General features: G+C 40.9%; 1 protein-coding gene and 1 long non-coding RNA gene across 2 annotated transcripts; both read right to left on the bottom strand.

Annotated features, from left to right (window-relative positions):
* Positions 1–4,977: 4,977 nt before the first annotated feature.
* On the bottom strand, positions 4,978–18,268 carry LOC116046707. Its single transcript, XR_004104193.2, has 3 exons — positions 18,082–18,268; positions 8,894–8,899; positions 4,978–4,988 (listed from the first exon to the last, which is right to left on the bottom strand). It is a non-coding gene; the product is annotated as an uncharacterized LOC116046707 (long non-coding RNA).
* A 2,844-nt stretch (positions 18,269–21,112) lies between these two features.
* On the bottom strand, positions 21,113–22,046 carry LOC116046650 (olfactory receptor 10J5-like). The gene has a single exon (XM_031295048.2). The coding sequence runs from the start codon at positions 22,037–22,039 to the stop codon at positions 21,113–21,115; it is 927 nt and encodes a 308-aa protein (XP_031150908.1). The 5' UTR covers positions 22,040–22,046.
* Positions 22,047–24,017: the final 1,971 nt, after the last annotated feature.

Here is a 24,017-nt window from a genome sequence, read left to right as displayed (position 1 = left end):
TAACAGCTAGCAGCTAGCAGCTAACAGGCCAAGCTACCCACCTGCAGGATCAAGACTTTATGTGTGAATTTAAACAATGTCTGAGTTGAAAACGCATCTTGTTGTCACGTTATGGCCCTGTTCATGTGGCACAGACATATTAATTGCATTTTGTGTCTGTTAAGAGGCACAAAGGCACAAAACTTGCCCCAACAACTGCCGTTTTAGCTCAGTGGAAGCTTGTACGCGTAACTGCAGCAACTCCAGTTTGCTAAGACTGATCCAGGTCGGCGTTTTTTCTATCGAAAGTACTCGCATAGCTATAGCGATCAAGATTAACGTAAAAATTGGCTGGAATTCTCCTTTAACATTACATTGCAGCTTGTTTCGCTGCTGCCGACTGCCGAGGTCTTGCTAATACTGGACCAATTTCAAAGATTATTGTTTCCCTCACTCACTTATACACAAAGTCTCTACACTGTATTGATCTGGAGGTATTGAATATGATATAATAAGTATATTTTGATGTTGTATACCTAGGGGTTAAGGCACATCACCTGTGGTGCCAACCTATTGATTGGAAAATCATGTTAACCTTAATTGGAACGTGTTTCTCCACTCAGAGAGCCTGGGTTACACATGTAACCGTCCATTCTCTATTGGGTCGAGACTTTCTCTTTACCCTACATAGTCCCATATATTTATGGGTATTCTAAGACACACAGCAAGGAAACCAAGCAGATGAAAGTATGAAGGGAAATTAAGGTGTTTTCACTGTTGATTTGTTTAACTGTTTCACTGTTATTTTAAGTTCAATAAATGCAACATTTTTCCAAAAGTCAATGAGTAATTGTGTTAAATAATCAGGATTTTAATATTGACCAAAATAATTGTGATTATATTTTCCACAAGTGAGCAGCCCTTATCTCAGCTGCTAGAAATAGTAAGTAACACTTAATTTATACAGTACTTTTAAAAACACACGATTACAAAGTGCTTAACACACACATGTGCAATACATATGAACACATAAATAAGAATAAACAAGAATTACAAAATACTAATTCAATTTAAAATACAGCATAAAGGGGGTGTAGCCCTTTACACGAAGGCTAGTGTATAAAGGTGGGTATAAATAAACATAAATAAATAGTTGCTAAATAAACCCATTCATTCCTGTAGTAGTCCATTCTTTAAAGCATATGAATGGAGGAAGGCCAGCTCTGTGGCGGGGGCTGCAACTGGACAGTCTGGAGTCATAGGCAGAGAGGAGGGTAAAGGACAAAATCAGAGACATCTTAGTTAACCCCTCTCACCCCTCCGTGACAAGCCGTGGCAGATGGGCTGCTCATTCAGCCACCGGATCATCCCACCCAGATGTCATCACTCTGACCAGCCAGCTTCAGATATCCAGATATCCACACGTGTTCAGATTTCACTGAGTTATGACTCAGTAAAGGTGTGTGAATTCTGTCACAAACTGCAGCAATCGCTCTCTAAATGTCTTAAAGCATCTTAATCCAGCATTTTGTAAAGTGCTCATATTATGCTTTTAGTTTTTTTCCCTTTCCTTTATTGTGTTATATATCTTTTTTGTGCATGTTATAGGTTTACAAAGTGAAAAAGCCCAAACTCCACCCCAAAGGGACTTACCATCTCCAACAGAAAACACTGTTCATAAACTGCTCCAAACAGCTCTTTTGTAGTCCAGCCTTTACTTCAGAGACAAACGTGGTCACTTTGGAACACACGTTATAATGCTCACCTAGCTGCTAGCGTGGCACAACCTCATACTCTGCTTCTGACTGGCTAGTAGTCCTTACCTAGGTATTGTCAAGACACGCCCTCATACTCTGCTTTTGACTGGGTTGTAGCTGTCACTCAATTACTCTGAGAAATACAAGAGAAGCTCCGATACCGCTCTTTCACTAGCCCACTAAAATTCAATCCAGCTATTAGACATGGCCTGCTGTAAGCAAAAAAAACGCTTGGACGCTTACTTCAACACATCAACACATGAATCAAATAAGACAAACAAAGAACCCGAGACAAAAAAATACCTGCCATTCAACCGCAACTACGATCCTGCATACATTTGATTTGGTTTCATATCCAACGACAGTTGCTCACCAAAGCCTGTCTGGGTAATCTGCCAAATGGTTCTCACCAATGAAGCTATGAAACCATCAAAAATGTGCAGACATTTGGAGACAAAGTACGCACATCTCAAAGATAAGTCAGAGGATTTTTTTAAAAGAAAAAAAGGATGAAATAGCCAAACAGAGCAAAGTTCTGCAAAGCAATCTGACAGACAACGAAAGTCTGCTGAAAGCGTCTTACCTTCTCTCCCATCACACCTCCAAATCCAATGCTCCTTTCACTATTGGTGATAAACTAGTTAAGCCCTCAGTTGTGGATGCTTGAAGTGAGGTTTTAGGCAACTCACTGTTTCATTCATCGCGAGGTGCTGGCATCCAAACGCATGTCCCCTGAAATGAATGAAGTACTCAACACAGTGGTGAAGATTGTCAACTTCATTAAGGCGAATGCTACCAACTCTCTCATTTTTGTAGCCATGTGTGAGGAGATGGGGGTCAACAATTTCACTTGCTTTTACAGGCAGATGTCCACTGGTTGTCCAGGGGGAAAGTGTTCAGCAGAGTGTATGAACTTAGGCAAGAGATTAAGGCGTTCTTGACCCAAAACAAATCAAATCTTACTGTGCACCTGCAAGACGATGCATAGATTGCCAAAGTGGCCTACCTCTCAGATATACTGGACTGTTTCAATCAGCTCAATCTATCAGTGCAAGGAAAGATGTGATATTTTCCAGGCCAGTGACAAAATCGCTGCATTCAATAAAAAGCTCAGCGTCTGGAAAGATCGAGTTAGCAAGGGAGTTTATGATATGTTCCCATTATTTTCTTCTCTGGCTGATGAGATCAAGATTGATTTGGGTCTCATGGGCATCCTCTTTACTCAAGTTTGAAGAGTGTTTTCCATCACAATGTGACCCACACATGGGAAAAAATTGGATGCGTGATTCGTTCACGACTGCGGGGACCGACAGCACATTGTCTCCGACTCTTGAGGACAAACCGTTGGAGTTGTCATGTGACGGGGGGCTGCAAGCTCGTTTCAACAAGATGCAGCTTTTAGAGTTCTGGCTGGCTTGTGGAGGAGAATAACTGCAACTGAGTGAGATGGCAGTGAAAACGTTGCTCCCTTTTCATTCCACCTATTTGTGCGAGGCTGGCTTCTCAACTCTTGCTGCAACTTAGACAAAATACAGGAATAGACTGGATTCTGAAAACACACTGCGTGTGTACCTCTCCTTCTTTCCTCCTCGGTTTGACCGACTGGTTGTAAGAAAATAGCTGCACCCATCTCATTAGGTGAGCTCGTGAATCAGTAAGCCTTATATCGCACACTTAACTTTAGTTTCTTTCACACGCACATCAGTCTGCCTAAATTGACAACTACATGAACCAATCAGGGTTGACCTCTAGGAAGGTACAAACAGCAGTGAGACCCGGTAGATGGCCCACTCACTTTTTGACTGAGATGGTTGAAAGTTCAGACTGATCTGTGGGAGAGAAACAAATGTGAAGAGAGCAAGATAAAGCTGCTCTAACCACGCTAATGAATCACTGCAAGTTCAGCATTGTATTCAAAGTTACTTATAGTAATATATTTTTACCTCTCCCCTCATATCGGCATACCCTCTATCTCTGTCACACTCAACCACACACACACACACACACATACACACACAGGTCACATGAGGGCAAGATGATTTGAGGGAATGTCAATTATGTGTGAAGTGAAGCTGATTAGTTTCTGTCATTTACTGCAGTGAAAGAGGAGTTCCATGATGACAGGACAGACAGACCAGTCGATGACAATGAAAACAGAGGGACAGACAACTCAGGATGACAACAATAAAGAGACAGACAAATGAGGATGGTGACAGAGACAATACACAGACAGACAAATACACATGAGATGGCACAGAGACAGAATTCCTTAAATGTCACTGTAAATAACTGATTAAATGTTTCATAAAATGAATAAATAGTCTTTCTTTCCCCCGGAAAAAGTATTTAAGTGGGCCCCATTACTGGGCCTTGGCACAAAAAAAGTTTAAGAAAGACTATCTTAATCAACTCCATTATCTGTTTGTCATTGAGTATGTTTACATGCACACTAATATTCCACTATTATTCTGACTATAGGCCTATTCGTATTATTATATATTACCTGGTGACCTCTGGTCATTTGTAATAATTACGGAGGTTGTCTGTGATCTTAATCCCGTGCGAATCGGGGCAACATGCCCACGTTAACACAGGCGTGCACCTACGTAATAAGCTTTTTTAAATTTAAAATGTTCAATGCCTTATCGCGCTGATGTGACCGAGCCCGACCCGAATCCGAACATCATTTCTGTCCGAACCCAGCCCTGCCCGTCGGGTCCCGATGGGCTCGGTTCGGGTATCCATCCTGTAGTCTGGACCACTGTCACCCGGAGATCTCCTTCCCCGCAGCTCCGTCCGAGGGCTGACGGTGATGCTGTGTGGGTGCCGCCGCGGCGGGGATAGGATATGAGCCTCTGGTAACCTCTACTGGACCTGGCCCAAAAAGATACAGAACCCCGACCCAAGTGCAGTTCAGTGGCCTCGCCCTGACTGTCCTGCACGCGCCTCCAGATACCCAACTCTCGTGGTACAGATAAGTCAGTAAATTTGAGTAAAAGCAGGCTTCGCTTATCCGTGTGAATGTACCACGATAAACTCAGATGTGGGGGGTCGTGTGGGATATTCTGGTATTATTCAGGTTTTAGAGGCATTCTTTGGACATGTGTACAGCTTATTCAGATTATGTCTCAATCTGGGTTTTTACTGCAGTTTGTGACCGTTTACGGCCTCTTGCCTGTTTACGGCTAACGGTCAGCTCTGTGCGTTGCTGTGGTTACTGTACACAAACCAACCAGCAGACAATTTCCAGGGCTGCAATAGAGATGCACGGCCAAAAGAGAAAAAGGAGAAACGCAGCTACTTTTAAACATTATCAAAGACTTGGAAAACAAAAGGTTTTGGGATATGAGGAGACCTTTTCTAGAAGCTGATTGAATGAATGAAAGAGGGACGCTGTGTTTACACGCTCCAACAAGTCCTCCACCGCTGGAACACTGAAATATTCCTGTTTTACAAACTGGAATACTATGTGCATGTAAACATAGCTGCAGTTTTACCTGCAAAAACCTCACAGAGTGTCTTTGCTTCATGTCTCTCCCTTTGCGCCCCCATTCAGTTAGTTTAAACCAAGGCAGTAAGCCTCTCTCCACAACGCATACCTCCTATGGCGCCATTGTGATGCTAACAAGCACTCACCCGCCGTTAGCATTCCATGTTTGTAGTTGTGCTCCAGAACGATGCATCAAATGCATCTCATATGAGCCTTTTTAAATCTGGCACAACTGGGGTTAAAGAGATTGGGATTGTGGGGAGAAAGGGGTTGTATGAGGTACTTATCTGTAGTCAGTGTATAGTTTTTTGCAGAATCTAATCATATTTATACATAATATAATCAGAAAAGTAAATATGAGGGCGCCCATATGAAGAGGTTAATTCCTCGACGCAGAGGCCCAGGGTTCAAATCCGACCTGCGGCAGGTTTCCTGCACGTCTTTCCTCTCTCTCTCCCCTTTCATGTCTAAGCTGTCCTGGGGATTAAAGGTGGAAATGCCGAAAAAATAAACTTAAAAAAAGGAAGTAAATATGATGTATTTTCATATATTAAACTACCCAGCAGTATATAAAGTCATTAAAAACAGCTCTACCTTTACCAGCTGCAACATTGAAGTCATCAACACACTAATGCAGCAATAATTAGAATATGAAAATATAATATCTATTATTCTGCAGAATGAGTACTTTTCATACATTAAGTGCATTTTGATGCTGATTCTTTGAGTAACATTTTAAATTAGAGCTGTGGAATTAATCAAATTTTGATTATGAATTTGATTCCGGCTACTAACGATCACTAAAACAATGATATCTAGAAAAACTATTATTTTGCACATTATGTTTTGAACTAAACTCTTATTTTGTCTGAATGACCTCCAGAAGGTTAAATCACTTCTTTTTTTTGTCATTTAGGCCTTTATTATGACACCCCTAGACTTTATTATATTAAAAAGTTCAAACAGGAAAAGTATGAAGGGATATTTCACAGTTCAAGGTGTTTTCACTGTTGATTTGTTTCACTGTTTCAATAAATGCAACATCTTTTCCAAAAGTCAACGAGTAACCGTGGTTATAATAATGATTTCAATATTGACCAAAATAATTCTTTCCATAATCGAGCAGCCCTATTTTGAATGCAGGACTTTTCCTTGTAACAGAGTATTTCTACACTGTGGTACTTTTATTAAAGTAAAAGTTCTGAGTACTTCTTCCACCTCTACTTTTGTGTGGCGTAGTTTAACAGTTTATTATTAAAGTCAGCAAAATGACTCAGTGATGTCACTTTAATTGCTCATAAATCAAACTTTTCATTCATAGGAGAAAAAGTATGTGTGTTTGTGATAACTTGTTTCTCAGTTGTCCCCTGAGGCCGTCACACTGTGACCACTGGGTGATAATTATCTGGCTGAAGTCAGGCCGCCCCCCCGAGGCCTGGCATGTTGTTCATCCACGCTAATGACACTCATTACAGTCTCCTTACATCAGCAGCAGGCTTCTGTGGACGCCATATTGGTGTTATCAAAATAGATTGCATCATACTACACACACACACACACACACACACACACACACACACACACACACACACTAAAAAACAATCGCAACTTTACTTTGAAGATTTACTTTCTGAGGACTTTGTTACCATACTTTAACCTCTTTGACCTCCTATAACATTACAAAGGTTTATTAAGATCATTGTAAATTAAAAAGAAATTACAAAAAAGGTGTGGGGGGGGGTAAATTAAGAGAACACCCCCAGAATTTCCAAGATTAAAGACCTACATTTACAGGCTTTCTAGAATTTAGTTAGACTCCACATGTAACAGATGTAAACAAAGCCCTGCAAACCTATTACACATGTTTTGGACATGTCCAAGAATTCATCATTTCTGGTAGTTAGTTTTGTTTCTTTTTTTAGGATTATTTTTGGGGCTTTTTCCCTTTTTTTGTAGTGACAGTGGATAGACAGGAAAGGTGGGAGAGAGACTGAGGATGCAGCAGAGGGCCACAGGTCAAACTCAAACCAAGGACTCAGCCTACATGGTGAGCACGCTCCTACTGGGTGAGCTACAGGTTCCCCGGCAGTCAGTTTTCAATACTCTTCCTGAAATACTAAAGGAGCCAATTGATCCATCCCCTCTCACTGCTCTGTTTGGTGTTATATCACAGGATATGGTTTTAAGGACGCCTTTACACCTATAGTTGGGTGGACTCGGTGCATTTCGGTTGCATTTTTCATCTGGTTCGGTTTGCGTTCACACTGAAGTTTGTCAAACTCACCAAACACTGTAAACACACGTCACGCAGTCGTAACGGTCTCTTGTTTATTGGACAGAATATCTGAAACTCAGCGACACTTCTGGTCTCAGAAAATAATGGAACACCACATTTATAACGTCTTGGGTTTTCTGGTTCTGATTTAGTGTTTTTAATATTTTAGAAGAAGGTGAACAATGAGCAGCTGACAGACAGCGAGAGTAGAAGAGAGAGATGATGATGTCACACAGACGACCACCGATGTGTGCTCAGAACAGCTTATGGATCTAAAAGTTATCATCCTTTAAATCATATATAAGTCTGTAAATTGTCTGTAAGGTTGAAGCTGCAGGCTAGTAAATACTCTGTTGTTGGGTCACTTCCTGTTTTTAGGTCGGATCACGTTCTCACCTGAAGTGAACTGAACTCTAGTTCACTTAGAAGAGAACCAAGACCCGTGTTTTCAAATGAACCAGAGTTTGTTTGTTTGATCCGCTCCAGAGTTGGGATGAGCTTTCACCTCGCCCCAAACCAACCGCACTATCCAACCAAACGCTCCAGGGTTGGTTTTAAACGGACCAAACGAGGCAGGTGTGAAAGCAACCTAAGGACGTTTTCATACCTGCTTCATTTAGTTCGGTTGAATCGAACTAAACGAATCACTACTTTCATTACAAAATAATGAATTCACTCTAATTTCCAGCAGGGGGCGACTTTGCTGGCTCCAAGAAGAAGTGTGTTTCTATAGAAGTCTAGATTATGTTTTCCACTGGAATCTCAGAGGATATCCACGCTTGCTTCTTGTAAATTTAGGACTTGCACCGAGTCCACCGAAATATAGGTGTGAAAGTGTCCTTAAGACGCATATCCTGTGATATAACACCAAACAGAGCAGTGAGAGGGGATGGATCAATTGGCTCCTTTAGTATTTCAGAAAGAGTAATGAAAACTGACTGCCGGGGGGGGGGCGACCTGTAGCTCACCCAGTAGGAGTGTGCTCACCATGTAGGCTGAGTCCTTGGTTTGAGTTTGACCTGTGGCCCTCTGCTGCATCCTCAGTCTCTCTCCCACCTTTCCTGTCTATCCACTGTCACTACAAATAAAGGGAAAAAGCCCCAACAATAATCTTAAAACTCTTCAGAGCTCTTCAGAGCTCCCTTCAGAGCAATCACCCATTCATAATCCCATAACCACCGTGTCTGTCCCCCGACTGAGACCGTTTAAACCAAACGCTAACAAAAGAGGTGCTATACTAAACAACCTAATTGGAATTAAAACAACCACTGCAACGATAGAACAGAATAGGAAAATCAAATGTGGACTATTAAATATTAGATCTCTGTCATCGAAAGCATTATTGGTAAACGAATTGATATCAGATAACCACATTGATTTATTCTGCCTCACCGAAACCTGGCTGGGCCATGACGAATATGTTAGTTTAAACGAAGCCACTCCTCCCAGTCATAATAATACCCAAATTCCACGAGGCTCAGGCCGAGGAGGGGGAGTTGCAGCCATATTTGACTCGAGCCTGTTAATTAATCCTAAACCTAAACTAAATTATAACTCGTTTGAAAGCCTTGTTCTTAATCTTCAACACCCAACATGGAAAACAGTACAGCCAATTATATTCGTTGTTGTTTACCGAGCACCAGGTCCATATTCTGAGTTTTTATCTGAATTCTCAGAGTTTTTATCATGCGTAGTCCTTCAATCAGACAAAGTACTTATTGTAGGTGATTTTAATATCCATGTGGACATTGAGAGCAATAGCCTTAGTACTGCTTTCAATTCACTGCTAGATTCTATTGGTTTCAGTCAGAGGGTGCATAAGGCCACGCACTGTTTTAACCACACCCTCGACCTTGTGCTAGAATATGGCATCAAAATTGACGATTTAATAGTATTTCCGCAGAATCCTTTATTATCAGACCATTTTTTAATAACTTTCGAATTCCTACTACCAGACTATATGAATTTAAATAAAAGTTTCTACACTAGATGCTTATCTGACAGTGCTATAGCTAAATTTAAGGAAGCTATTCCAACAGCACTTAACTCAATGTCATGCCTTAATATAACAGAGGACTGTTATGTTAACTCTAGTCCCTCCCAACTTGATAACTTTGTAGACGCTGCTACGGCCTGCCTACGGACTACTTTAGACTCGGTTGCTCCTCTCAAAAAGAAGATGATGAAGGAAAGGAAACTAGCACCTTGGTATAACTCCCAAACTCAAAAATTAAAACAAATCTCACGAAAACTTGAAAGTAAATGGCGTTCCACCAAACTGGAAGAATCTCGTGTGGATTGGCAAGATAGTCTAAAAAATTATAGGAGGGCCCTCAGAAATGCCAGATCAGACTATTACTCAACACTAATAGAAGAAAATAAGAACAACCCAAGGTTTCTTTTCAGCACTGTAGCCAGGCTGACAGATAGTCACAGCTCTATTGAGCCATCTATTCCTATAGCTCTGAGCAGTGATGACTTCATGACCTTTTTTAATGATAAAATTATAACAATTAGAGAAAAAATTCATCACCTTCTGCCCACAGCTTCCAACGACTCACCATTGGGCGCAGGAGGGCTAGAGAGAACGATAAGACCTGATACTTATTTAGACAGCTTTTATCCTTTAGACCTCCAACAATTAATGTTAAGGGTCTCTTCAGCTAAGCCAACTACCTGTCTCTTAGACCCCATTCCAACGAAGCTACTTAAAGAAGCACTACCCGTGGTCAACACCACATTACTAGATACGATCAATATGTCCTTATTAACGGGTCACGTACCGCAGTCTTTTAAAGTAGCTGTGATAAAACCTATTCTGAAAAAACCCACCCTCGACCCTGAGGTCTTAGCCAACTATAGACCTATATCTAACCTCCCGTTTCTCTCCAAAATCCTTGAGAAGGTAGTCGCTAATCAATTGTGTGACTTTCTGCATAGAAATAGTCTATTTGAAGACTTTCAGTCAGGATTTAGAATGCATCATAGCACAGAGACGGCACTGGTGAAAATCACTAACGACCTTCTAACTGCTGCTGACAAAGGACTTGTCTCCGTACTTGTCTTATTAGATCTTAGTGCTGCATTCGACACTATTGACCATACCATCCTCTTACAGAGACTGGAACATTTAGTTGGCATTAAAGGAATCGCACTAAGCTGGTTTAAGTCCTATTTTTCTGAGCGATCCCAATTTGTTAATATTAACGATAAACCATCCAAATACGCTAAAGTTAGCCATGGCGTTCCTCAAGGCTCAGTGCTTGGACCAATTCTATTCTCTTTATATATGCTTCCTCTAGGCAATATTATTAGGAAACACTCAATTAACTTTCACTGTTACGCAGACGACACCCAATTATATCTGTCAATCAAGCCAGACGAAAGCGGTCAGTTAGCTAAACTTCAAGCGTGCATTAAAGATATAAAATCCTGGATGACCCACAATTTTCTGATGTTGAACACAAACAAAACGGAAGTTATTGTGCTGGGACCCAAGCACCACCGAACTTCATTATCTAAATATATAGCTACCCTAGATGGTATTGCCCTGGCCTCCAGCACTACTGTCAGAAATCTAGGAGTCATTTTTGACCAGGATCTATCCTTTAACGCCCACTTAAAACAAACCTCAAGAACAGCCTTTTTCCATCTTCGTAACATTGCCAAAATCAGGAACATCCTGTCTCAAAACGATGCTGAAAAACTAGTCCATGCATTCGTAACTTCCCGGCTGGACTACTGTAATTCTTTACTATCAGGCTGCTCAAATAAGTCCCTCAAGACCCTCCAGCTGATCCAGAATGCTGCAGCACGTGTTCTGACAAGAACTAACAAAAGAGATCACATTTCTCCTGTATTAGCTTCTCTGCATTGGCTTCCTGTAAAATCCAGGATTGAATTTAAAATCCTTCTCCTGACCTACAAAGCACTAAATGGTCAAGCACCATCATACATAGAAGAGCTTTTAGTACCTTATTGTCCCACTAGAGCACTGCGCTCCCAGAACTCAGAGCTACTTGTGGTTCCTAGAGTCTCTAAAAGTAGAATCGGAGCCAGAGCCTTCAGCTACCAGGCTCCTCTCCTGTGGAACCAGCTCCCAACTTGGGTTCGGGGGGCTGACACCGTCGCCACATTTAAGAATAAACTGAAAACCATCATCTTTGATAAAGCTTATAGTTAGGGAGTGAGGAGTTGCAGCATAGTTGAGTAGAGTAGAGGGAGGCAGGAAGTACAAGCCCGTTCCGGCAGGGGAGAGTACGAGCCCGGTCCAGGGCCCCTCTCTTTAGCCTGCCTCTCTTAGTTATGCTATTATAACTCTAGACTGCTGTGGGAAGCTCCTTCCAAGGACACAATGAGCCGCTCCCTCTTCTCTCTTTTCACTTGTCTCCTTTTGTGTGCATCTTAGTCCCAGAAATGCCTGTTACTAACCTAGCTCTGGGGAGTTTTCTCCCCGGAGTCCCTTTGCTTCTTCTTCACCCAGAACATCGCCTTGGAATTGGGTGGCACCTACACCGGGGTCCTGGGTGCAGCTGACGCTATGGACTTACTACACCCTGCTACGCTCTGCGTTTCCCCGCAGTGTCCGACTGCGTCCTGCCGCGTCCAACCGCGTCCACCCAGGCTGCTGTGCCACACTACACCCCGTAACGCCCTGCTGTGCCCTACTATGACATGAACTACTATGACTACCATTGTGATCACTGCTTCACTATCTTTATTATGACTATTATTGCCACCATTCACCACTCCCCCAACTGGTGCCGTCAGACACCGCCTACCAAGAGTCTGGGTCTGTCCGAGGTTTCTTCCTAACAAAAAAAGGGAGTTTTTCCTTGCCACTGTCGCAATAGCTACTGCTAATGCTTGCTCTTGAGGCAACCACTGTAATAGTTGGGGCTTCGTAAAGTACAGAGTTTGGTCTAGACCTACTCTATCTGTAAAGTGTCTCGAGATATCTCTTGTTATGATTTGATACTATAAATAAAATTGAATTGAATTGAATTGAATTGAATTAAAAAAGAAAGAAAAAAAACTGACTACCAGAAATGATGAATTCTTGGACATGTCCAAAACATGTGTAATAGGTTTGCAGGGCTTTGTTTACATCTGTCACATGTCAATTTTACCCCCCCCACACCTTTTTTGTAATTTCATTTTAATTTAATGGTCTTAATAAACCTTCGTAATGTTATAGGAGGTCAAAGAGGTTAAAGTATGGTAACAAAGTCCTCAGAAAGTAAATCTTCAAAGTAAAGTTGGGATTGTTTTTTAGTGTGTGTGTGTGTGTGTGTGTGTGTGTGTGTGTGTGTGTGTGTGTGTGTGTGTGTGTGTGTGTGTGTGTGGTATGATGCAATCTATTTTGATAACACCAATATGGCGTCCACAGAAGCCTGCTGCTGATGTAAGGAGACTGTAATGAGTGTCATTAGCGTGGATGAACAACATGTCAGGCCTCGGGGGGGCGGCCTGACTTCAGCCAGATAATTATCACCCAGTGGTCACAGTGTGACGGCCTCAGGGGACAACTGAGAAACAACAGTTATCACAAACACACATACTTTTTCTCCTACGAATGAAAAGTTTGATTTATGAGTTATTAAAGTGACATTACTGAGTCATTTTGCTGACTTTAATAATAAACTGTTAAACTACGCCACACAAAAGTAGAGGTGGAAGAAGTACTCAGAACTTTTACTTCAATAAAAGTACCACAGTGTAGAAATACTCTGTTACAAGGAAAAGTCCTGCATTCAAAATAGGGCTGCTCGATTATGGAAAGAATTATTTTGGTCAATATTGAAATCATTATTATTAACCACGGTTACTCGTTGACTTTTGGAAAAGATGTTGCATTTATTGAAACAGTGAAACAAATCAACAGTGAAAACACCTTGAACTGTGAAATATCCCTTCATACTTTTCCTGTTTGAACTTTTTAATATAATAAAGTCTAGGGGTGTCATAATAAAGACCTAAATGACAAAAAAAAGAAGTGATTTAACCTTCTGGAGGTTTAGTGCAAAACGCAATGTATAAAATAATAGTTTTTCTAGATAACATTGTTTTAGTGATCGTTAGTAGCCAGAATCAAAATCACAATAAAAATTTGATTAATTGCACAGCCCTACTTTAAAATGTTCCTCAAGTAAAAGTACAAACGAATCAGCATCAAAATGCACTTAATGTACGAAAAGTACTCATTCTGCAGAATAATATATATTATATTTTCATATTCTAATTATTGCTGCATTAGTGTGTTGATGACTTTAATGTTGCAGCTGGTAAAGGTAGAGCTCTTTTTAATGACTTTGTATACTGCTGGGTAGTTTAATCTATGAAAATACATCATATTTACTTTTATTTAAAGTTAATGTTTTCTGCATTTCCGCCTTTAAACTAACTGAATGGGGGCGCAAAGGGAGAGACATGAAGCAAAGACACTCTGTGAGGTTTTTGCAGGTGAAGCTGCGACTACGTTTACATGCACATAGTATTCCAGTTTGTAAAACAGGAATATTTCAGCGTGTTCCAGCGGTGGAGGACTTGTTGGAGCGTGTGAACACAGCGTCCCTCTTTCATTCCTTCAATCAGCTTCTAGAAAAGGTCTCCTCATATCCCAAAACCTTTTGTTTTACAAGTCTTTGATAATGTTTAAAAGTAGCTGCGTTTCTCCTTTTTCTCTTTTGGCCGTGCATCTCTATCGCAGCCCTGGAAATTGTCTGCTGGTTGGTTTGTATACACTAACCATAGCAACGCACAGAGCTGACCGTTAGCCGTAAAAAGGCAAGAGGCCGTAAAGTGTCACAAACTGCAGTAAAAACCCAGATTGAGACATAATCTGAATGAGCTGTACACATGTCCAAAGAATGCCTCTAAAACCTGAATAATACCAGAATATCCCACACGACCCCCCACATCTGAGTTTATCGTGACGCATTTGCACGGGATAAGCGAAGCCTGCTTCTACTCAAATTTACTGACTTATCTGTACCACGAGCAGGGGCGATTCTAGGATCTGACCTTTGGGGGGGCTCAGCCCCTAATGAAAAGTTAACAGTAGTTAAGCTAGGGGGGTCCGGGGGCATATTTTTTTTTAAACCCTTAAATTATGACTTCTGGTGAGTTTTGGGGAAATAAATAGACAGATTGAGACATGCAATTATGACAAACTATCAACAGATTCAAGGCATCTGCTGTGAAAAAAGATGGCAACTACAAAGCATGATTATTGCTGCACACATACCCAGGGGCGTCGGACTTGGGGGGAAAAGGGGACTGAGTACCCAGGACCCTCATGTGAGGAGGGCCCAAAAAGATGGTAGAATGAATAGCTGTGGATGTGGGGAGGGGCCCATAGAAAATGCCTTTCTACAGGGCCCAGAATTTGGAGCTACACCCCTGCACATACAGTGCCTTGAACTGGTAAAATAAGCCTTAACATATTTTTAGACAGGATTATTCATGTTTTTTTCTGCTGTTAATTTTCAACTTTTTCATTTACATCGTTGATAGAAACTGATATGGTTATACAGCTAAATGATGAATAATCTAATCTAATAATGCCTCTGAACCAGAAAATCCAACATCTCTTTTTCATAAGAGCCTAGTCCTCCATGAAATGCATATGTAAATATAATGTGAATATATTTTAAATGTTTTTGCCCATACAATATATGTCCACTTTCTCACCTGGTTCTTCCAGGTCCCTCTCTTTGTCCACTCTCTCTCCATCCTGCTCTCTCTCTCTCCATCCTCCTCTCTCTCTCTAGCCCCCTCCCTCCGTCATATCACTGACAATCACATACAAAACATTTTGTAATCAACTAGGAAATAATCAAATAAAAGAGAAAACAAAAAACACAGTAGTCCTACTATATATATATATATATATATATATATATATATATATATATATATATATATATATATATATGTCTTATAGGCTACCTAGCCATTTTCTCACCTTGTTCATCTTGCTCTCTCTGCCCTTCTCCCTCTCTATTCTCCTCACTCCTTTGTGCTGTCAACCAGAAGGCAAATGTAATCGACTAATCAACAGAGAATTCATGGTGTAGGCTACCAAAGGTTATACATTCACCTATTTATAATATATGTGAATATGGGGTTGCTGTTCAGTGCAGTGGGATAATGTTAAAGGCTTATCTTATACTTTATTTAAAAAAAAGAAACATATATCCATATATGGGGAAACTGACTGTGAGTCAGGGCTTGTTCTTCCAGTGTTTCAGTTCTGATATGAATGAGTCTGATGATCCGTCAGGTCGAATTATTTATTTTTCATTTGCATTGACAGTTAAAAATAAGAAAGTGTCTGGTAGGTAGGTAGCGGTGCTCAAGCCGTTTCGGCAGGCTATTAATAGCACACTTTAAAAATGTTGTCTAACGTTGCACAACAAAATTGGACTCCGTGGTGAATAAGCTAGGCTAATTCAGATATATTGCCATCATTGTGATCAGGGAATCACAGATTGGTTCCACAAATACTACACCTGTAGCCTACTTAACGTGTTCATTTGATTAGATTTAGATTTTCACTCCATTAGCCATACCTTTTCAGTGGTTCAAAGTAGCCATACTCTGACGACCGAATTCCCCAAAGTTATCTGCGCAGACTGAACATTAGGCTGAGGCGCCCTCGTTCAGGGAATCACAGACAGGCTGTTGACTTTAGGCTACAACTGAGCTGAGCCTGTCATCATTTATCCTATTCCATCGCTAAAATCAGGTTTGCAGAAGTAATAACGTTTGAGCACTAAACGATTTCACAAAATCACAATGATAAGGACTTTATTTTTCAGGGGTGCTGAGATGATTTTTAGGGGTGCTTCAGCACCCCTAAAAATAGCCTAGCGCCGCCTATGCGTTTTTCTAATAAGGAATGTAACAATTCTCCTGGACAGAAAAGGGGGGACAATGTCCCAAATGAAAAAAATCAGTCAAAAACAATACAAACAACACAGTCCTAAAACCGTATGCTGATATAAAGAGTCAATATAGTGTTTAGTAACTCCTAAATAATTTTGATTACTCACTGATGTCCAGTGATCACCGGTTAATGAGACAGCGTTTGCAGCACTCTGCAGCAGTTCCAGTGTGGCTGCTTTCTCCGTGTCATACAGGCTGTGTATGCGTGAAACTACTGTCCCCCTCGACAACTTTTTAAAAGTAAACTTTCCATTCAGAATCTTTTTGGCATCCATTTCGGCGTCTTGCGCTCGCCATCCACTCAAAACGTAACATTAGCCTACTACTCTTTGGCCGGCTCAAGTGTGTGCGGTGTGCCCGTTGTTTAGTTTCCGATCTAGCTAGATCCGGTGTGGTGTTGTAGTTTTTCTAACGTTACTAGTTGTTGCAACAGCATGTGAAAAAACGTACAAAGTTTGCTTGGCCAAAAAGAACATTAATCTTGCGATAAAAAAATATACGCCGTTAAAATGGGTTTGCGTTAACGCCGTTAATAACGCGTCTAACTGACAGCACTAGTTTTAACTAGATGTTTTAAACAAAGACATTTTCAGAAAGTAGAATAATTTAGGTTTCAAATGAAGCCTCACCCGTATTTTCCACCAGGCAGGTGTGGGCTGCGTTCCGGATGTGCCGCGACCCCCACGTGGAATCGCAGCCGTTCAAGTCAATGCTTGATATTCCACAAGCCGAGCCGCGTCCCAGAAGCGCTTGTGAAGCGGCTCTATGCTGTGCTAAAGATACGCGGCAGGTCTATTTTCAAGCGAGCCGCAGGGCGTTCGGACAGCAGGGCAGAAAGTGAAACTGCGAGAGTATTCAGTTAATTTACCAAACACCACCCTCCCGACTATCCTATGTATATATGTCTCCTCTACAACACTGGACAACAAGAGATTTATGAAAATAATAAAAACGAGGTGGGGCTTAACCGGATTTATAAGGTTTTATTCCATTCTATACAATACTGTACTAATGTATTTTTTATTTCTCTATTTCTCTGTACTTATTTCTGTCTTTGTGCTGCTATAACACCTGAATCCCCCGTGGTGAATAATAAAGGCTTATCATTTCTTATCCTCTGTATATTTAAGTGCCATTACAACTTTACCAATACACTTAGAGACTGTTGTGTATTGAGTTACGGGTTTAACCACTAGATGTCGCTGTAGTCCACAAGACATTGTACTGCATGTTTTGTAAGACATTGTGTGAGGAAGAACAGTAAAGCTCGAAGTTAAGTTGATGCTAAGGTCTCGCTCTTGTCTGTTCTGCTGTGGTGTCATGATTCACTAGATCAGAACCCAGAAGTAGACCAGGACAAGGTAAGTGGATTAAAGGTGAGTATTTATTTGATAGTTTGAATGTGAAGGCAGGGGAATCCAGATGACGGGGCAGAGAGTGGGTGTGAGTTGGCTGGAGGGAATGAGCAGATCCGAGGCTGTTTGAGGAAGTAGACGGCCAGGCAGAGGTGGAGTGAATTTCCCGGAAGATCAACTGTAGACAGAAGAAACGGAGGCAGATTACAACAGGCAAAAATCACTGAACTGTAAACTAACTCAAGAAGCTTAAGCTGATACGCAGGCACAACATACTGGTATGGCTAACGATCCGGCAGGGAATGGATGTCAGGTCACAGCTTTTATGGTGAAGAGGTGATGATCAGGACCGGGTGTGCAGATAGCTGATGAGATGCAGGTGTGGGTAGTTGAGGGATCTCCCGCCTTGCTTCGTCGCCAGGCAACCAGACAGTGTGCGTTCAGGAAACTCAGGCAAAAACAGACTCCAGGGCAGAATTCAGGAAACTCAGGCAGAAAACAGACTCAAGAGGCGGGGTTCATGACATGTGGATTATTTGCAATATAACAAATTGGCGACGAGGATGGCGACTGCCGGTGTGCCTCTCCCTGCGTTGTTCCTACCGTTCCATTCACTGGATGTTGTGTGTGCGTTCGAGAATGACCTGCTTGCTATTCACGCGGAGGGGGATGACTGGCCCAACACGAGGAAACGTGCAATTCTCCTATACTGCCTGGGCACCGAAGGGCAACGTATATTTTATACCCTCAGGTAAGGTACAACTTATGATTCAGCAGTAGCTGCATTGCGTGCACATTTCAGCCCAGCAATAAATGTTGTGTTGGAACGACACAAGTTCAGACTAAGAGTGCAGAGACCGCATGAGACTGTAGCCGAGTATGTGGACACGCTACAAGAGCTAGCCACAACACGCAGATTTGCTGGAAACACAGATGAAATGATACAGGACCAACTGATTGAGCATGCTAGCTGCGTAAAAATATGTGAGAGACTGTTAGTGCAAACGGATGCAAATTTCATTCTGCATACAGCAGTAAAGTTGGCATGTCAAGTAGAAGCAGCCATCAGGCATGCACAGACTGGCTTCGGAGCCTCATGCTGCAGTGCACGTGGTGAAGGTGAGACCAAAACCAGAACCAGAGCTTACTGCCATCAGAGCACAGATGAAAAAGGGGTGGCCTAAAACAGCAAAGTCTTTACATGCAGTGCTCAAAACCTACTTTGTGACAATATGTGACAATATACAGGGGCCCTCACTGATGGCTAATGCCTGTGGCCCTGAGAAAACAGCTTGTGGACCTGGCACATGAAACTCACCAGGGTGTTGTACGCACCAAACAGAGGCTGCAAGACTTATACAGGGGGGCCGGCATGGACATGTGGGTGAAAGAGAGCATTAGTGCATGTGTGACCTGCCAGATGAATGATAAAAGTGCTGAGACACATGCTGACCCACTTCAGCCAGTTCCACGGCTCAGCGAACTGGGACTGCCGCTATGCAGTGACACTGATTGACTATTACACAATGCCTTTACTTACTCCATCACAACCACAGCTGTCACCACCTTCCTGTCTACTGTGTTTGCCCGCTTCGGCAACCCCACAGAAGACATTAGTGATAATGGGACACAAGCGAGTTCACAGCCATTGAACGCTGGAACCGCGTTCTTAAAGAGACACTTCTTACTGCTGAGCAGGAGAGAAAACCATGGAAACCATTCATACAGGATTTCCTGCACACTTACCATGCAACTCCACACAGTACAACAGGGGTGTCACCATATGAACTGATGTTCAACAGGAAAATGCGCACAAAGGTGAACATCTGTCCAGCAAGCAAATCTACACTGCTGCCGGAGAAGCAGCTGCGCAACCTTGTCAACTCCAAACAAAACGCATCGAAAGCCTACAGAGATGTGAGGAGAGGTGCACAAGGACCAAGGATCAAAGAGGGAAGCCTAGTAAGAGTAGGGAAACCCTTCCATGTCAAGAAAGGACTGTCAAAGTTCCATAGACCTGCCAGGGTGGTACGGAGACCTGATGCAAGTGCATATGTGCTGGAAGATGGACGTACAGGGAACGCTACTCATCTCTCTTTGGTTCCTGACAGACACCATTGAAAGTCCTGTTCCTGTCCCTGAGCCGGGACCTGCACAACTGCTGGATGGTGACGTTCTGAAACCCATCAGGGTCACAAAGAAGCCTGCATGGCTTGACGATTATGTACATAATTTTTTCTCATGGCCTTTGGGGGGGAACTATTGAAGAGGGAATAAAATTGTGAAATGAGAAAAAATACAAGGACTTTGAAAACGTGACTGGAAGCGAACTATAATTTGAATGTTGTGTTTGCTTGTGAAATTGTTTGCTTAATTCAGCTTAAGTTAAAAGCTACTGTTAGTAAAGTAGTGTGATATACATTAGGCTGCCTGCTATAACTGTTAAATTGATATTTAGTTTGTTTAGGCTATGTAAGATAAGGAAGACATTTAAGTTTGCATTAGTCTACAGCTGAGGTCTAAGTGATTTAAGAGACAGCATTTTAATCTTTATTTTACCTGGTAAGCTTCCTAAACAAGAGGGGAAATACTGTATGTTGTGTATTGAGTAATAGTTTAACCACTAGATGTCACTGTAGACCACATAACATTGTACTGCATGTTTTGTAAGACATTGTGTGAGGAAGAAGAACAGTAAAGCTCAAAGATGCTAAGATCAATTCTGCAGTTAATGATTTACCCAACTAAGGCTGTTAGAAACCTCACAGTGCTGGTTTTCTTGTTTGTCACGAGGTATAGTCTATTAATAGTGTTAATAAATAAAACATATCACAGCAAAAAATAATATGGTATCTTTTTTTTTATTATTCTTATTCCACAATGAAAAAAAACACATTACACTACTAACCCTTACATACTTTATATTGCCAAATCAGACACTAAAAACAAGTTAAACAGAAAACTCACAATAATATGCACTCATGTTCTAGGCTCTTTGATTTAAACATCTTGGAATTTTATCTGAAGAAATAGAAAATATAGTACTGATAAAAAAAAGTCAACAATGGTAACAACATTTAAATTTACTACAGAAATAAACTTCAGTTTGCATTTTGTCATTACATGTTAAAATAAGGTGTTGTATGTCAGTGAAAAAATATTTGACATCACAGTGTTGACGCTAACAATGCTTGTTATTATGTTTAAGTCTATTAGAAACAAATCTTCAAATTAAATACTTTCCAAGAATCTTTGCATTATTATTATGTTGTAATTAGTAGACACAGGTAAATCTGTGAATAAAAAATTAGTTTAATTTGTCTCGACTGAACAATCTCTTCAGGTGTTTAAAAATGTCTTTCATTTTCAGTCCATATATGATCGGATTAAAAAGAGGATGATACAAAATCATTTGTAAAGACATAATTAAATAAACAGTTTTGGAAAAATCAGTTTCCAGTCGAGCTAGAAGTACATCATATGTAGATAAACAGGAAAAGTTGATTAGCACCAACAGGTGGGGTAAACAGGTCTGTGCAGCTTTTCTCCTGACTTCTCTACTACTTCGATAGATTATTATAAGTATCCTGGTGTATGTAAAAAGTATAAAGAGAAGAGGGAGAGGTACAGCACTTACAAACATAATCAAGCCATATATATTCACCACTGCTGAACTCACACATTGAAGTTTCTGAACTGTGCTGTTGCAAATGATCCCTTTTAAAATAAAGTAACAGAGCTTTTTATTTGCATTCAGTAACATTCCCACTGAAAACTGACAAGCAGGCAGAATCCAAGCTAAAATCAGGAAAACATAAATATTTTTTTTTCTCATGATAGTGTGATATTTCAGAGGTTTACATATAGACACATATCTGTCATAAGACATGGCTGACAACAGAAAGAATTCTGAAATGGCTAGAGTGTAATATATAAACCACTGAAAGAGACAGGCTGAATAAGATATGATCTGTTTTTCAGATAAAAAGTCAATCAAAAGCTTTGGATAGATAGCAGTGCTGTAAAGAAGAGAGTTGATTAACAAAGCTGCAATGAAAATGTACATAGGTTCATGGAGGGATTTGTTAATCACTATGATGCCCACAATAGTGGAATTACTGCAAATTATTAGAATATATGCTGTAAACATGATCACAAAATAAAGATATCTGTATTTCTGCACTTCCACATGCCCATCAAAAGTTATATATGTTACATTTAATTCATTATCCATTATGATTGTCTGATATGAAATGTTAATGAATAAAACAGGTATATTACTAGAAGTCTCATATAACCTGAGATTGTCTTTTCAGTCAACAGTACCTGATCTTGATACACACTGGTGTGGTCCAGGAATCACAGACATTGGATCTGTGATCTGTTTGAGTCTCTGAGAAGTTTTTTATCAGACTGCATCAACCTCCATGGATCTCATTAACCTCTCCAAAGGAATAGCTACTAACATGTAAACAACTTGATCAAACTCTGGAGGCCTGACCTCATCGTTGTTGTTAGACTTTGTTTGCTCTGGTTATGTGAGTGGGACGACAGTGGGTGGTGGCAGCAACACCACTGTAACTCCTGTCACTATAGAGAACAGTAACACATTTCACTCCTACAATATTCATGTATAATTGTTGAATGAACATGGTCACATAGATTACTTGAAACATACCCTGTACACACTGTATGCCTGGGTTTCTGAGCTGTTGCCACCAGGGTCTGAAGAAATGCCCCTTTCCAGTCCTTCCATCAGGGAGCGACTCTGATTGCTGGAGATGGCCAGCTCCTCAGCAGGGGTGAAGTACGGTGGCCGACAGGGGCAGACGCCCTGCAACTTAAGAAAACACACGCAAATAGACAAAAACAAGCAAACACAAGCAAATTAAGAAAACAACTTCATTAGTTTGACAACACATGCGCAGCATTCAGCAAACGCACTGCAAATACCACAACACAACCAAATACATAAACGCGCTGCAAATACACACAACACAACCAAATAGACAAATGCGCTGCAAATATGAAACGATGCAAAAAGAAAAGCACACAAACCCAGAAAACAAATGCAACAAAAAAACGCTGCATCCAGATTACACAACGGAAGTTCTCCAGGCCTCTAGAGGGAGAGAGAGAGAGAGAGAGAGAGAGACAGAGAGACAGAGAGACAATAGACTGTAAATATTAAATCTATGTTTGAGATATGTTTTCTCTGGTATGGTGGGTGTGTCTCCTCAGATCACAGGTGATACTCATCAGCAGAGACGTCTGTAAACTCGTGGTGATAAAACATTTAAAACTGCATCAGTGTTTAACGTTGACGTTTGTTTAAGCCATATTACATGAGAGGGTTTAATTTCGAGGTCCGAAATTACTGAAGTGTAGGCCTCCTCAAGTGTAATATTGTGATTATACAACAACGGTTACCAACAAAATAAGTGATTAATCTGTATTCATATTGTGGAGCAATTCGCTCTTGAAATACAAAAAACAGACAGGATTTCTAGTCCCTCCCTGTTAGTAAACCAGCCAATTTACCGTGGGATTTATCAAACTGAATAAATCCCGCTCGCACATATAAACACTAAACTGCTTTGCTAACTCCAACGTGTTGTAAGTAAGACATCTGCTGAAAAAGTTATTGTAATCATCAGCATGATTGCCGTTCTGTTTAGTTCACAAACATCCAACACACCAAAGTACAAACACATAGCGGACCAGACGCCAGCTTTTATTTTGAAAAGCCGAAGCTTGGGGACGGCACCAGCCGGGATGGCATGAGACGGAGCATAGACTGTATATTAATAATATATTATGTTATTAATAATAATAATAATAATAATAATAATAATATGAATTTAATATTGGTTAATAACAGTAGAAAATCCAGCTGTTCCACTAGCTGCTCCCTCTAGAGGTCTGGAGAACTTCCGTTGTGTAATCTGGATGCTGCGTTTTTTTGTTGCATTTGTTTTCTGGGTTTGCGTGTTTTTCTTTTTGCATCGTTTTATATTTGCAGTGTGTTTATCTATTTGGTTGTGTTGTGTGTATTTGCAGTGCGATTATCTATTTGGTTGTGTTGTGTGTATTTCCAGTGTTTGCTGAATGCTGCACATGTGTTGTCAAATTAATGAAGTTGTTTTCTTAATTTGCTTGTGTTTTGTCTATTTGCGTGTGTTTTCTTAAGTTGCAGGGCGTCTGCCCCTGTC

This window comes from Sander lucioperca, chromosome 8 (genome assembly GCF_008315115.2).
Source record: "Sander lucioperca isolate FBNREF2018 chromosome 8, SLUC_FBN_1.2, whole genome shotgun sequence".
In the NCBI taxonomy this organism is placed as follows: domain Eukaryota; kingdom Metazoa; phylum Chordata; class Actinopteri; order Perciformes; family Percidae; genus Sander; species Sander lucioperca.
Note: the sequence above shows the minus strand (reverse complement) of the source record. Positions and strands in the feature narration are given on the sequence as shown.